A 13,024-nucleotide genomic window follows, 5' to 3' on the forward strand; every position below is an offset into this window, starting at 1 on the left:
GCTTCTCTGGGGTTGGGGCACACTGGTCACCCCATCTGGCTGTGAGAGCTCTCTACAGTCTGGGCTGGCAGTGTGCCGATCTTTTAAAGTGTCTTTCCCTACCCAATTCCCTCTTTTTGGTGAGGTTTCAGTGAGGTCAGTTAGGTGTGCATCCTACAGCTTAATTGGCTTAAAATGTACTCCCCTTTGGTGTGGTCTCTTTGGGGGCCGATTGGGAGAAAGAAAAAACAATAGTGTAACTGCTTTGATACTGAACATTGATAAATGTCTTTTTGAAATAAAGAACCAGTCCCTCCAAAAAAAAAAAAAAAAAAAAGAATCCACCTGCCAATGCAGGGGACATGGGTTCGAGCCCTGGTCCGGGAAGATCCCACATGCCACGGAGCAACTAAGCCCGTGCACCACAACTACTGAGCCTGAGCTCTAGAGCCTGCATGCCACAACTACTGAAGCCCGTGCCCGTAGAGCCCATGCTCCGCAACAAGAGAAGCCACCACAATGAGAAGCCCGCGCGTGGCAACGAAGAGTAACCCCCACTCGCCGCGACTAGAGAAAGCTCGCGCACAGCAATGAAGACCCAACACAGCCAAAAATAAAATAAATTTTAAAAATAGATTTTCTAAAAAAAACAATCAATCAATAAAGGAGGTGAGGGAGTGAGGCATGTAGGTCTCTGGGGGAGGAGCATTCTGGGCAGAGGAAACATCAAGTGCAATGACCAGGAGCAGGGAGTGTGCCTAGCATATCGGAGAGACAGCAAGGACGTGAGGATGCCTGGAGTGCGGTGGGTGAGGAAGAGCTCCAAGGAGGTGAAGTCAGAGGAGTCGAGGGAGGGGCGTTGGAATTGACTGTGTGTCCCTTGGCTTTGATTCTGAGGGTGATGGGAGCCCCCAGAGGGTTTTGAACAGAGAAAGGACCTGATCCATCTTGGGCTTCAGCAGGATTACTCTGATTGCTGGGTGGAGAACAGACGGAAGGGGACACGGGAGGAAGCAGGGACGTATTTAGGAAGTTGTTGTGATCATGCAGGCAGCTGGGCCAAAGGTGATGGCAATGGTGGTGATGAGAAGTGGTCACATCCTGGATACATTTTATTTTTATTTATTTTATTTTATTTTATTTCTTGGCTGCGCCGTGTGGCTTGTGGGATCTTAGTTCCCCAACCAGGGATTGAACCTGGGCCACAGCAGTGAAAGCGCCGAGTCCTAACCACTGGACCACCAGGGAACTCCCCTGGACACATTTTAAAGGCAGAGCCAACTGAGAGAAAGAGAGGCATCAAGGATGCCTGGAGTCAAGTTTTTTGCCCTGAACACCTGGAAAGATGGTGTTGCCATTTGCAAAGATGGAGGAAAAACTAGAGAAGGAGCAGGTAGCAGGTGGGTGGCAGGTGGTAATAGGATTCGGGGTTTGGACCCTTAAGTTTGAGTGGCCCATTAGACATCCCACCAGGAAGGGCAAGTAGGCCACTGCCCATAGGAATCTGGAATTCTTGGGAGAGGTCCAGGCTGGAAGCGGCCAGCATAGATGGTCTTAAAGCAAGGGAAGAGGCTCATCTATAGCAGCATGGAGGCCAGCTGGAAGGCTGCTGTGTTGTCCAGCAGACAGATGGGGACTGTGTGAACAAGAGCAGGACCCATCGGCTGGAGAGAAGGGTCAAAGGCATTCAGGAGATTTATTTAAGGGAATTCCCTGGCAGTCCAGTAGCTATAGCTAGGACTCTGTGCTTCCACTGCAGGGGGCACGGGTTTGAGCCCTGGTCAGGGAACTCAGATCCCGCAAGCCATGTGGCCAAGAAAAAAAAAAAAAAGAGAGAGAGAGATTTATTTAATACGATTACACTTTATTTCAATTATGAAAAGAATATGTTTGTTGTAAAACATTAAAACAGTGACAGAGGCTTCCCTGGTGGCAGTGGTTAAGAATCTGCCTGCCAATGCAGGGGACGCGGGTTCAAACCCTGGTCCGGGAAGATCCCACATGCCGCAGAGCAACTAAGCCCGTGCGCCACAGCTACTGAGCCTGCGCTCTAGAGCCCGCGAGCCACAACTACTGAGCCCATGTGCCACAACTACTGAAGCCCGTGCGCCTAGAGCCCGTGCTCCGCAACAAGAGAAACCACCGCAATGAGAGGCCTGCGCGCCGCAACGAAGAGTAGCCCCCGCTCGTTGCAACTAAAAAGAAAGCCCACGCGCAGCAACGAAGATCCAACGCAGCCAAAAAAAACCAAACAAATAAATAAATAAATTTATTTAAAACAAAACAAAACAGTGACAGATATTATGAACTAGAAGCCACAGGCCCTGTGACTGACCATGTGCAGATAAGCACAGAACTGGCACCTGGGGGAGGGGTTCGACCAGGATGTGTAGCCTTTAAGGTGTCTGCCCTGACATCCAGAGGAGACAGGCAGACAGTCAATGAGGAGTTAGTGTGGCACACAGGCTGGAGACTTGGAAGGCAGGAGGAGTCTGGCTTGGGGTGGAAATGGAAGTTGTGGGCCACAGTCCAGGGAAGTGTGTGCATATGTGTGTGTGTGTGTCTGTGTCTATGGAAGAAGGTGAAGGGCTGAAGATGAAACTGACAGGTGAGGGATGGCCAGAGACGGAGGAGCCAGAACCACGGCAGAAGCTAAAGTAGAAGCTGCTGCACAAGGTGCCACGAGTACCCGAGCAGCCACCTCCCTGGGATCAGGGACCACTTCGCAGAGGTGGGGCATTTGACTTGGGGTTTAAAGGATGAGTAGGAGGTGGCCAGGTGGAGAATGGGGGAAGGGAGAATGGGGCAAAGCTGTGAACAAGGACATGGACAGTGAGAGAGCAGGGCTTAGTCCCTGTGGGAACCAGACAGTCCCCACAACACACGTCACTTCCATTCTTTAATGTGGTTAATTGATGGAGATTCAGTCCAGACCAATGTTCTGTAAAGCCCTGTCCCCACTCTCATTAAAGGGGCATCACTGTGCCCCAACATTGGCATTCTGCACCCCTCTACTTGTTCAGGTTTCCTTTTATCCTTGAGGAGCGGGGGAAATGCTGGTATCACAATATAGCTTTCCAGGTCCTTTGTGGTCTGGCCCTGTCTCGCTTCTTGGAGGCCGCCTTCCCTCCCACCCTGTGAGCAGCCATAATGCCTGACCTGCACCCTCCTCTCAGGCCTTCGCACATGCCTGGGGCCCTCTCCTCCCTCTTTTCTCCTCCTCCCCATGCAGCTGGCCAATGACTTCTAGTCCTTCCCTCCTAGACATCACCTCCTCCAAGAGTTCGTCCCTGACCACCCAAGAATGAGCTTTGGACTCCTTCTGCGTGGTCCCACAAAGGCCTGTATTTATCCCGACTATAGCACTATTGTCCTGTGTGCATATAGTGTGTGTTAAGTGTCTGTCCCCTCATTAGATAGGGACACATAAAGGGAAGGAACGGGGTCATGTTCTTGTTGATGCCCCAGGGCTGGCACAGAAAGTGTGTTTGCAGACTGAGCTGTAAACACTTGCATGCTTGAATGAGGCGTGTTCCTATAAAGGAGCACTGAAGGAAAGGCTGGGTGTCTGGGAGCTCCCTCGCCCCAGCACAGTTTGGGGTTTCCATCCCAACAGCTGGGAGGGTGGGAGTGGGGATCCCTAATATTGGGAACTGCTGCCACCTGCTGGGCAAGGCCGGTGTTGCCTTGCCCATGCCCTCACGGCTGAGCACCTGCGTGCCCAGGTTGGGATGATGACAGTCACTACTTGTCCTCCAGAAGCTCTCGGGCTGGTGGGAGAGACACCCTGACAGTGACAAGACAATGATGTGGAAGTATATGGGCTTTCGGGGTCTGGAGGAGGAAGGGGAGGCAGCTTGTGTAGAATTCAGGAATTCTGTCCCCGGGGCAGAGTTGTGAGGGGTGCAGAGCAGGAAGGGCCAGCCAACCCAGGCTCCGAGGCTGGGGAGAGTGCGTGTGCATGTGTGTGTGTGTGTGTGCGCGCGCATGTGTGCATGCGTGCGTGTGCGCGTGCGTGTGTTGTTGATGTTCTCCTGTTGTGGCTTTTCTGCTGCTTTCTGGCAGATTTACTCCCTCTTTCTCCTCCCCTGGGAAGTCTGGCCCTGGCCCATTATAGTACAAAGTGCTGGCCATTGTGTAAGGGTCACTCTTACTGTGACCCTATCAGGAAGGCCCTCCTTTAGTTCCATTTCACAGATGAGGACGATGAGGCTCAGAGAGGTAAACACAAACCAGGTACTGAGGGTTGGGTGACATGGTTTGTAAGCCACCTAACCCTGCAAATCCAAGCTGTTTTGATCACAAAGTCCAGCCCTGCCCGGCAGGCAGCTCTCCTTCCCCCTTCCAGACTCCCCAACCCCAGCCCGCCATCTTCTAGCTCACCCTTGAGGCCTGGGCTCAGCCATCCTGGGGGCGCAGCAGAGGAGGGAGATACGGGCAGTAGGCAGCTGGGGAATGAGTCTCACTGCTCAGTGTGTGATATTTAAGGTATTTGTGATGGAATTGACTATATGCCTGAATACATTGCCCTCCTTTTCCCAATGAGAAGATTTTTAAAAAAGAAATTTGGCCCATAGTCTAATTAAAACATTTAGGGATGCAAATGAAATAAATGGCTCCCTAGTAATGATATTTAGTGAAAACATTTAAAATGGAAATACTTTAAATCACATATTTTTACAAATAACTTTATTTCCAAACAATTCTTTTCCATGCTCACGGTTTGTGGTTTATTTAAACCCTTCACTTGCATTTCTGCTTCTCATTGTCATGTCATGTGTCATCCCTAGCATCTCCTTTGAGTTCCCTAATACAGTTTTCTCGAATGCGTCATCTGCACTTGTGCTTGGAAATACAGAACTTTTTTTTTTTTTTTGGCTGCACTGCATGGCTTACGGAACTTCCCCGACCAGGGATTGAACCCGTGCCCCCTGCAGTGGCAGCGCGGAATCTTAACCACTGAACCATCAGGGGAACCCAGAGCTTTTTGAATCCATGAATGATGCTGTTGCTGGAAAAATTATTCCAAGTCATGAGAATGGTTATTTTTCATCTCAGTGGTTAGGTTAATATTTGTGATCTCCCTAGGGTAGTACAGAATTATATAAAATAGCAATCTCCTAGTCTTTTATCATTCTCTTGCCCTTTCTTTTTCTTCACAGCACTTCTTACCACCTGGTATACTCATTTATTTGTTTATTGTTTATTGTCTATCTCCCTTCCCTAGAACGTGAGCTCCGGTGGTCAGGGAACTTTGTCTATCTTCCTGTTTTATGTCCGTCACTTGGAAGCATGCCTGAAGCATAGTAGGTGCTCAATAAATATCTGTAGAATGAATGAATACAAAAGTCTTAGAAATGTTTGATAGCCCAGTGGCAGCCAGGACCACGCATGCAGATGGCACTGGAGTGGGATGGGAAGGCAGCCCTGCCGGACCCAACCCCATGTGAGGAGGGCATCTAAGTCGGGGGCAGCCTGTTGTCTCAGAGGATTAGCTACCTACAGGGAGATTGAACAAATTATAAAATATATTGAAGACAATTGGGGAAAAGGAAGTAAAAATCTGGAAAGGGGAAAGCTAGGATGAACCCTGTGCCATTGGAATTTAAGGTCTGAATGGAAACTATTTTTCAATATATGGAAATTGTATTAGTTCGGGTTTTCGGAGAACCAGAACCAATAGGATAAATATAGACAGAGACTTATTATGAGGGATTGACTCATGCAATTATGGAGGCTGGGAAGTCTCACAATCTGCTGTCTGCAAGCTGGAGACTTGGAAAGCAGGGTGGTGGAGTTCCAGACTCAGACAGAAGGCCTGAGAACCAGGGAGATCTAATGGTGCAAGTACCAGTCCAAGGGCAGGAGAAGACCAATTCCAGCTCAACAGTCTGGAAGACAGAATTCAACCTTGCTCTGCCTTTTTGTTTTATTCAGGCCCTCAATGAATTGGATGATGCCTGCCCACATCGGGGAGGGCCACCTGCTTTACTCAGGCCACCAAGTCAAATGCTAACTTCTTTTGGAAATACCCTCACAGACACGCCCAGAGGTAATGTTTAATGAGGTATCTGGGCATTCAGTGGCTCAGTAAGGTTGACATATAAAATTAACCATCACACAGATAAAGGAATAAACATAGGTATAAATATGTATGTTTATGTGTGTATATAAACATGTGTCTACTGAGTGGGCCTGGCAGTAGAGGTTACCCTAATTGCATTAAGCACAACTAACACCCAGATCTTGGTTCTAAATATTATTCTCCACCAAAAAGAAACAGGTATTCTTGCTGAAATGGCTAATTCCAGGGCTGGGGCAGGGGAAAACAAGATGAACCTGGAATATCTTATTGAGCCAGAAAGAATGTACGTGTCCAAAGAATGATGCGACACATCAAAATGACAAGAGGTCAGCAAGGGGCACCCGTTGACCAATCCTGGGACAATTTAAGCATCAAAATAAATGATAGGAATGGATTATAACCTACGGAACAAAATAGGAAATCACAAGTTCATCTGATAAATAAGTAAATGAATAAATAAATGGGGGTGAAGAAAAAGTTTTTTATAATAGAAGGCCAACTAATAAATGTAGAAGAAATGATAAAATTGGAAAATCACCATTTGCAAACCATTGTATTAATAATTAATTCAGGCAAGAAACATCAATGGATGCTGAAACCTATGTGTGAAAGTGGGATGAAGAAAAGGATGTTTCATAGTCTTAAAGTACCTCCCTTCCCCAATACCTACTAATTATGATCAAGCGATCAACATTACCAGCACCAGTCATGGTTCCAAATGATACTGAATACAAGAACACAGCATCAGGAGTTCCTTGGTGGTCCAGTGATTAGGACTCAGCGCTTTCACTGCTGTGGCCTGGGTTCAATCCCTGGTCGGGGAACTAAGATCCCGCAAGCTGTGCGGCGTGGCCAAAAAAAAAGCACAGCATCGTTTTTGTGGTATTTCTGCCCAAAATGTATAACAATGGTCTAATTGTGCGAAAGAAATGGACAAACCCAAATTGAAGGACAGTCTACAAAATAAGTTCCCTGTAATCTTCAAACATGTCAAGGTCAAAATTCAAAGAAAGGCTGCAAATTGTTCTAGATTGAGGGAGACCAGAGAGATGTGACAACTGGGTGCAATGCTTGATACCATATTAGTTTTTTTGTTTGTTTGTTTTGTTTTTTTGACATTGAAGAGCAGTTTGAAATTGTTTCAAAGTAAAAAGTTAAATAAAAGAAATGCCTGGCATGAGTGTTAGACCTTTCTGGCTGACTCCCGCTGGCCTGCAGGATTCATTACTGGACAAGCTCCTGTGGAACCCCCGTGACTGGATGTGAGGGGCCTTTGTGCTCCCACTGTCCCTGGACTCCCTGACACCCTTTTCTGATTCTATCTGTGCTTCATCCCTGCTAGCCCCAGAGATCCGAGAGCAGAGGTCCTGTCTGGATCATGACACAGAGCAGCCTCCAGAAACACACTGAATGAATCTCCTCCACAAAAGGGGTTTTTGGGGGTTCAGCTCAGTTCCACCTCTTCACCTGGGTTCAACCAAAGAAACTGGAGTCTGGCTGTTAGAGGTGCACCTGGCTGAGTGGGACCCGGATAATCAGGAGTCATGTCTGCAGGGAGCTTCCTGGGGGGTCTTGGAGGAAGTATGTCCTATTTAGAGTGGGGTTGAGGGTCTAATCCCCAAGATGGAACCTTGCTGCAAAGGCCTCTCAATGGGGAGGCCCTTTTACACGTTTGAGGTCACTTGTGCTCTCAACGGTCACATCGAGGGGGGTGTGGGATACTGAGATTCTGAGACTACCCCTGCCCCCCCCCCTCAGAGCACAGCCCCTCCACCCACACTCCAGGATCAGAATGTTGGGAATACTGGAGGAATAATGAGCACTATTGTGGGAATACTGGAGGATATTGCTAGGGAGGACGGACCGTTCAAGATGTTAGGAGGCATTTGCCAGGAACGGTTAAGCTTTTGCCCTTCTGTTTTCTGCTGAGCTAAGGTTATGGTTGTATGTGTGGTGATGCCACTCAAGCTTCCAAGATGCCAACTCTTCACCATGGGGGACTAGGGCACCTGTCTCTTAGCGTTGGCGTCATCCGGCTGTCACTCCTTTCTTATCTCCTGATGTGAGTAGAGCGCCCCCTTGAGGTGAGGGGCACGCATGACTGGGCAAGGAACGGGTGAGGAAACTCTGGGTCTGGCTGGAGGGTTCCAGGATCCAGGAGTGGAGGCAGGGGCATGGTCAGCCTACCCGGGGCGGGGCCTGACAGGGAGTGCCTTGGCAGGAAGGGAGGGCAAAGGGCCACGTCCTCCGCCTGCCCCACCCCGCTGACAAGAGTCCCAGTCACCAGGCCACCCTCTCAGTCTGGGGCCCTCGAGGGGTAAGTGTCCTTCTGAACCCACCTTGTCTCTTTCCTGGGGATCAGGTGAGAATTCATTTCCTCCTTGGGGGCGGGGGGGTCCAAACACCCTGCCCCCTCTGCTTTCCTTTGGGTGGGAAGGGGCCACACCTACTATCCCCTCAGCATGATGCAGTCCCCTGCCCACGAGACCGGGGCACTGGGGGGCAGGTACGGAACGTCTCAGACCCCTCCCCTCCTGACATCAGCATCAGGGCCAAGGCCAGGGCGGAAAGGCCAAGTGGGACACCTCATCCAGCCAAGTCCCAAACCACTACTCCCTCCGCTGTCACCCTACCACAGAGCCCAGAATCCCAAGTGGCTGGAGCACTGGGGGATACGCAGACAGAGCCCTCGCTGGACCAGGTCCTCCGGGAGCGGGATGAAGCCATTGCCAAGTGAGAGGAAGCTGCTTGTGGGGGATGGGAGGGTGGTGGCTGGCTCACCCTCAGGCTCTGTCCTGCCAGGAGGGGAAGGGGGGACGTCAGGCATTCCTGGAAGAAAAGCCACACAAATACCCACTCTGTCACAAGGCGGGGGCTGTGGCCATACTTGTCCACCCCCAGGGCTCAGAACCAGCTCTGCAGGGCCTGACGCCCAGGCTGCTGTCTCTGCCCCCTCAGGAAGCGGGCAGTGGAGGCTGAGCTGGACATATTCAAAGCCAAGTTGCGAGCTGTGGAGGCCCAGCTGCTGGAAGTTCTGGAGGAGAAGCTGAGACTGAGGCAGGAGGTGGAGGCCTGGGAGGTAGGGTGGACCTGCTGGCCGGGCTCAGGGGGCAGGACCCCGGGCACAAGCCTGGCCCCTGAACCTGCTCTCCTGCCCCCAGGACGACATGCAGCGGCTGGTGAGGCAGCAGGTCGAGAGTCAGCTGCAGAGAGAGTCCAGGGGCGCTCTGGGAGCCCCCATGGACCCTGGAACTGCCAGGACCCCCTGGGTCCGATTCACCCTGAGTCGGTGGGGACGCTGGTGGTGAGAGAGCTCAGCCCAAGACCTTGGGAGGAGTAACTTTATTCATTAAAGTTTAAGGTCTGACGCACCCCCCACGCATCCTCGTGCCCTCTCAGTGCCCACCTGAGTCCTTCTGTGCAGAAACAAGGAGCAGCCCGCAGGGCCTTGAAGCCTGGGGTTTCGTGTCCCCTCTGGCCAGCAACCCTTAGGCCAGGAAGTCTCGGATGGCAGCCATGAAGTCCTGCGGGCAGTCGCTGTGGACCCAGTGGCTAGCGTTAGGCACGGTCTGCATCTGGGCCCGAGGGAAGAGCCGCCTAATCTCAGGGTGGTGGCTGGGACTGTCCGCCGGAGAGAAGGCCACCGAGAGGGGGTGAAAGTAGGAAGATGGAGAGAGAAGGAGAGAAGTGGAGGCCAAGTGGGGAGGGATGGAGAGCCACGTGAGTCCACCTGCCCAGTGGTGTTTCTGGGTTTTCAGGCGCCCCCTGCCCACACCCCAGCCCTCCCCAGGCTGGGGGCTGGGTAAGTCAGGTATGCGCCTCCCACCACCCAGCCTGGCTTACAGCACGAATTGAGAGTTTCCACCCAGGAGGAAGAGGGCTGGCCCAGAGTAGGTTTCTGGTCGTGGTGGGAAGTTCAAGATCTTGTCCAAGTGCTGGGCCAAGGCATCCAAGTTCACCCTCCACGTGAAGCGCCCGTCCACCTCCACCAGGTTGGTGAGCAGGAACTGCCGCATGCTTATGCTCTGTGGGGGTCCAGCAGTTGCAGGTGGGAGGGACTCCTTGTGAGGCCCAGGGCCGCCACCCTTCCTTTGCCCACAACACCATACAGGGGCTTGGGTGCATTACCTGGATAACACAGCTAAGCTTCTCACCCACCAGTTTTCGGGCACTAGAGAGGGACGCCTCATCCGGGATGTCTATGGCCCTTATAGCTGCTATGTAGTTTGGAAAGTTCAAGCTGGACGGGCTCTCCACTGGGCTGATGTCCACGGCAATCAAGCGCTCCACCAGCTCTGGCTGTGGGAGAGAATCAGACTGGGGACCTTAGGGCAGGCATAGCAGGTCTCAGGCCTAGTTCCCGGATCCTGAACTTGGCCATCCAAGGCTCACTGGAGTTCCAGGTTGCCTGCTGGGCACTCAGGGTCTACAGTGGATGTGAAGAAGCCCTGGATAGAGACGGCTCACCCTCTGAAGTGCCAGCAGCATGGCTGTCCTGCCTCCCATGCTGTGGCCAATGAGGACGCAGGGCACTAGGCCCAGCTGGGGCAGGAGGTCCTGCAGATCCTGGCTCATGGCCTCGTAGCTCATGTCTGGGCTGTGAGGGCTGTCACCATGGTTCCGAGCATCCACTGTCAGCACCTGGGGAGTGGGTGAGGCGGGCAGCTCTGGCATCCACATTCAGGGCATAGCCAAAAGCCTGGCAAATCTGCAGGCTGAGGGAGGTGGAGAGCCTGGGGTGGGGGGGAGATCCAGAAGGGGAAGAAGGGCCCGAAAGGTGAGAAGGCCCAGTTCTCAGACCTTGGAGGCCCAGATGACGAACCTGGAGCCACTGTGCCAGAAGGCCCAAGGAATGTGACCACGTCTCTGTAGGTTTGGCCTAGCTGGGTGGCAACTCCAGAGAAAGCAGACACCAAGAATTGGCAACAGCTGGAGCACAGCAGGACGGGCTGCTGTACGAGGTGGAAAGTCCCGTGTCATCCCTGGTGAACAAGCAGGGTCTGGCCCCCTTAGAGGGTAGGGTATTGGTGCTTAGGCATCTGACAGCAGAGCCTAGGTTAGGGTGCAGCATGCAGACCTGTAACACGAATGAAGGACTGGATGGGTGAAAGCACGAGGGAATGAATGGGGTTCATCTAGGGCCTGGGTCTGCCCTGGGGCCTCCAACCTTAGAAGGTCAATCCCTTCTTTCATTTCTGCCTAGAAGGACCTGCCACTCCCAGCGTTGAGGACAGAGAAGCTGGCCACACCTCGGCCTCCTCTAGGGCCCCGCCCGCCCAGGCCCCGCCTCCCTCGGGTCCCCGCCTCCCCCGGAAGCTCACCCTCCGGCCTGTCTGCTGGGCCAGGGCCTTGGCGATGGAGTTGAAGTTGTTTTTGCAGCCGAAGAGCCCATGCAGAAAGACGAGGGGCGGGCGGGTTGCTTCCCCGTCCAGAAGTCTGTAGGAAAGCGGCACCGGCCTGGCGGGAGGAGCAAGGGTAGAGGAAGGGTCTGAGCCGGGTGGCGAAGCGGCCTGGGAGAGGGCGGGCCCAAGCGGAGGAAGTGGAGCCATCTGGGTCGGACTGGAGGGGGAGGGGCGAAGGACGAACTTGCACCTGACACCCTTGACTGACCTTGGCTCGGTGCCGCCTTGGCTGCTGCTGGGTGCGACAGGCACTCTGGAGAAGCTGGGACTGGAGGGGTCCAGGCCCCTACAGGGGAGCCTCCAGGCGCGGGCCCAGCGGAGCATCTCCTGGATCTCCTACCCGGCGCGCACCTCGTGGTGTCCCCCGGCTCCGCCTCGCTCACAGCCCCGCCCAATTCCGACTGGAGCTCCGCCTTCTCCCCGCCCCCTATCGCGGAGCGCTCCTCCTTCTCTCACGTTTCCTTACGTAATCCCGGAAAACTGTCTCCCCCGCGGCTCCGCCCCTTACGTCGCTACGTAACCCTGTGGGCACCGCGCCCACAGGCGAGAGCACCGCACCTGGCCACGCTCTGGGCGGAGCCAACCAATACCCTGGCCCCGCCCTGCTGAGCTCCGCCCGGCCCCTCCCCGCGCAGAATTCTTGCGGAGAGTCGGAGCCTGAGTTTTGGGAATCACATTCCCGCAGCTCGTGATGTGCTGGGTTTGGGGCTTGAACTCTGGCCGCGGGGCAGATCCTTGGCAAGCCGAGGAGGCGCTGCCTGGGCCCGCTGCGGACCCCGCACCTGGCCCGCTCCGGATGCTGTATTTTCTGTGCCGCTGGCGGTCGCAGGCGAGAGGCGCCATGAGTGGCTCCCGTCGTCGAGGCGCCGTGCTCCACAGCCGGGGGCCCATGCAGGCTGGACGGAGCATCTCTTACCAATCCTGAAGTCTACTCTAGAAAGAGCTAGGAGAGACTCTAGAGGTCATTTCCAACCCTCCCCTCGACCCCCGCTCCCGCCCTTTACCGATGAGGAAACTGAGGCAAATAACTTTTACAAGCGGTATAACTGTAACCTCTGGTCTGCGAGTCAAGGTGGGAGGCCAGGTGTTTGTACTAAAGGGGGCATTTGCTGCACTGAGCTGAAATGGTTCAGATCTGCTCACCCCCGCCCCCCATTTACCAGCAGAGAAATAATCTTCCCACCCCGCTCAGCACATCGTGCAGGGAAGTCGCCTCCTTTTGGAACACTGACTGGCTGCCATCCTCTCTGACCAGTCTGGGGTAGTGGTGGCAGTGGCGACATTGTCTCAGGTCTCAGCTGGCTTCCACAGCAGTCCAGCCTTCAGCAGTTGCAAGAGTAGCTGCTCTTTCTACAGCATTCTTCTGCTCAGAAACGGTCAGGGGGAATTTCCTGGTGGTCCAGTGGTTAGGACTCCGTGCTCTCACTGCTGAGGGCCCGAGTTCAATCCCTGGTTGGGGAACTGAGATCCCACAAACTGCGCAGTACCAGGCACCCCCAAGGACTATACTGCACACCTCCCTTCAGGTCCTTTCCCCCACCACCTTAAAAGTCCTCCA

General features: G+C 53.4%; 2 protein-coding genes across 5 annotated transcripts; one reads left to right on the forward strand and one right to left on the reverse strand.

Moving 5' to 3' along the window:
- The first annotated feature begins 1,345 nt into the window (after nt 1-1,345).
- LOC130704849 (BICD family-like cargo adapter 1) lies at nt 1,346-9,372 on the forward strand. The gene is made up of 5 exons (XM_057528828.1): nt 1,346-1,372; nt 8,286-8,381; nt 8,703-8,797; nt 9,023-9,143; nt 9,226-9,372. The coding sequence occupies exons 1-5, from the start codon at nt 1,346-1,348 to the stop codon at nt 9,370-9,372; spliced, it is 486 nt and encodes a 161-aa protein (XP_057384811.1).
- Nucleotides 4,683-11,851, reverse strand: ABHD11 (abhydrolase domain containing 11). 4 transcript variants are annotated; one of them, XR_451366.2, is made up of 7 exons: nt 11,675-11,851; nt 11,386-11,521; nt 10,532-10,705; nt 10,193-10,363; nt 9,908-10,089; nt 9,471-9,685; nt 4,683-8,893 (listed from the first exon to the last, which is right to left on the reverse strand). XR_451366.2 is itself a non-coding variant. In XM_028167692.2 (6 exons), exons 1-6 carry the CDS (start codon nt 11,788-11,790, stop codon nt 9,553-9,555), a joined length of 828 nt encoding a protein of 275 aa, XP_028023493.2. In that variant the 5' UTR covers nt 11,791-11,851; the 3' UTR covers nt 9,389-9,552. The 4 variants fall into 4 exon arrangements, 3 of the variants coding, with proteins under 3 accessions (XP_028023493.2, XP_007186603.2, XP_028023494.2); XM_028167692.2 differs by lacking the exon at nt 4,683-8,893 and having other exon boundaries at nt 9,389-9,601; XM_007186541.2 differs by lacking the exon at nt 4,683-8,893 and having other exon boundaries at nt 9,389-9,685.
- Between the last annotated feature and the right edge of the window lie 1,173 nt (nt 11,852-13,024).

Source organism: Balaenoptera acutorostrata, chromosome 15 (genome assembly GCF_949987535.1).
Source record: "Balaenoptera acutorostrata chromosome 15, mBalAcu1.1, whole genome shotgun sequence".
NCBI lineage: Eukaryota > Metazoa > Chordata > Mammalia > Artiodactyla > Balaenopteridae > Balaenoptera > Balaenoptera acutorostrata.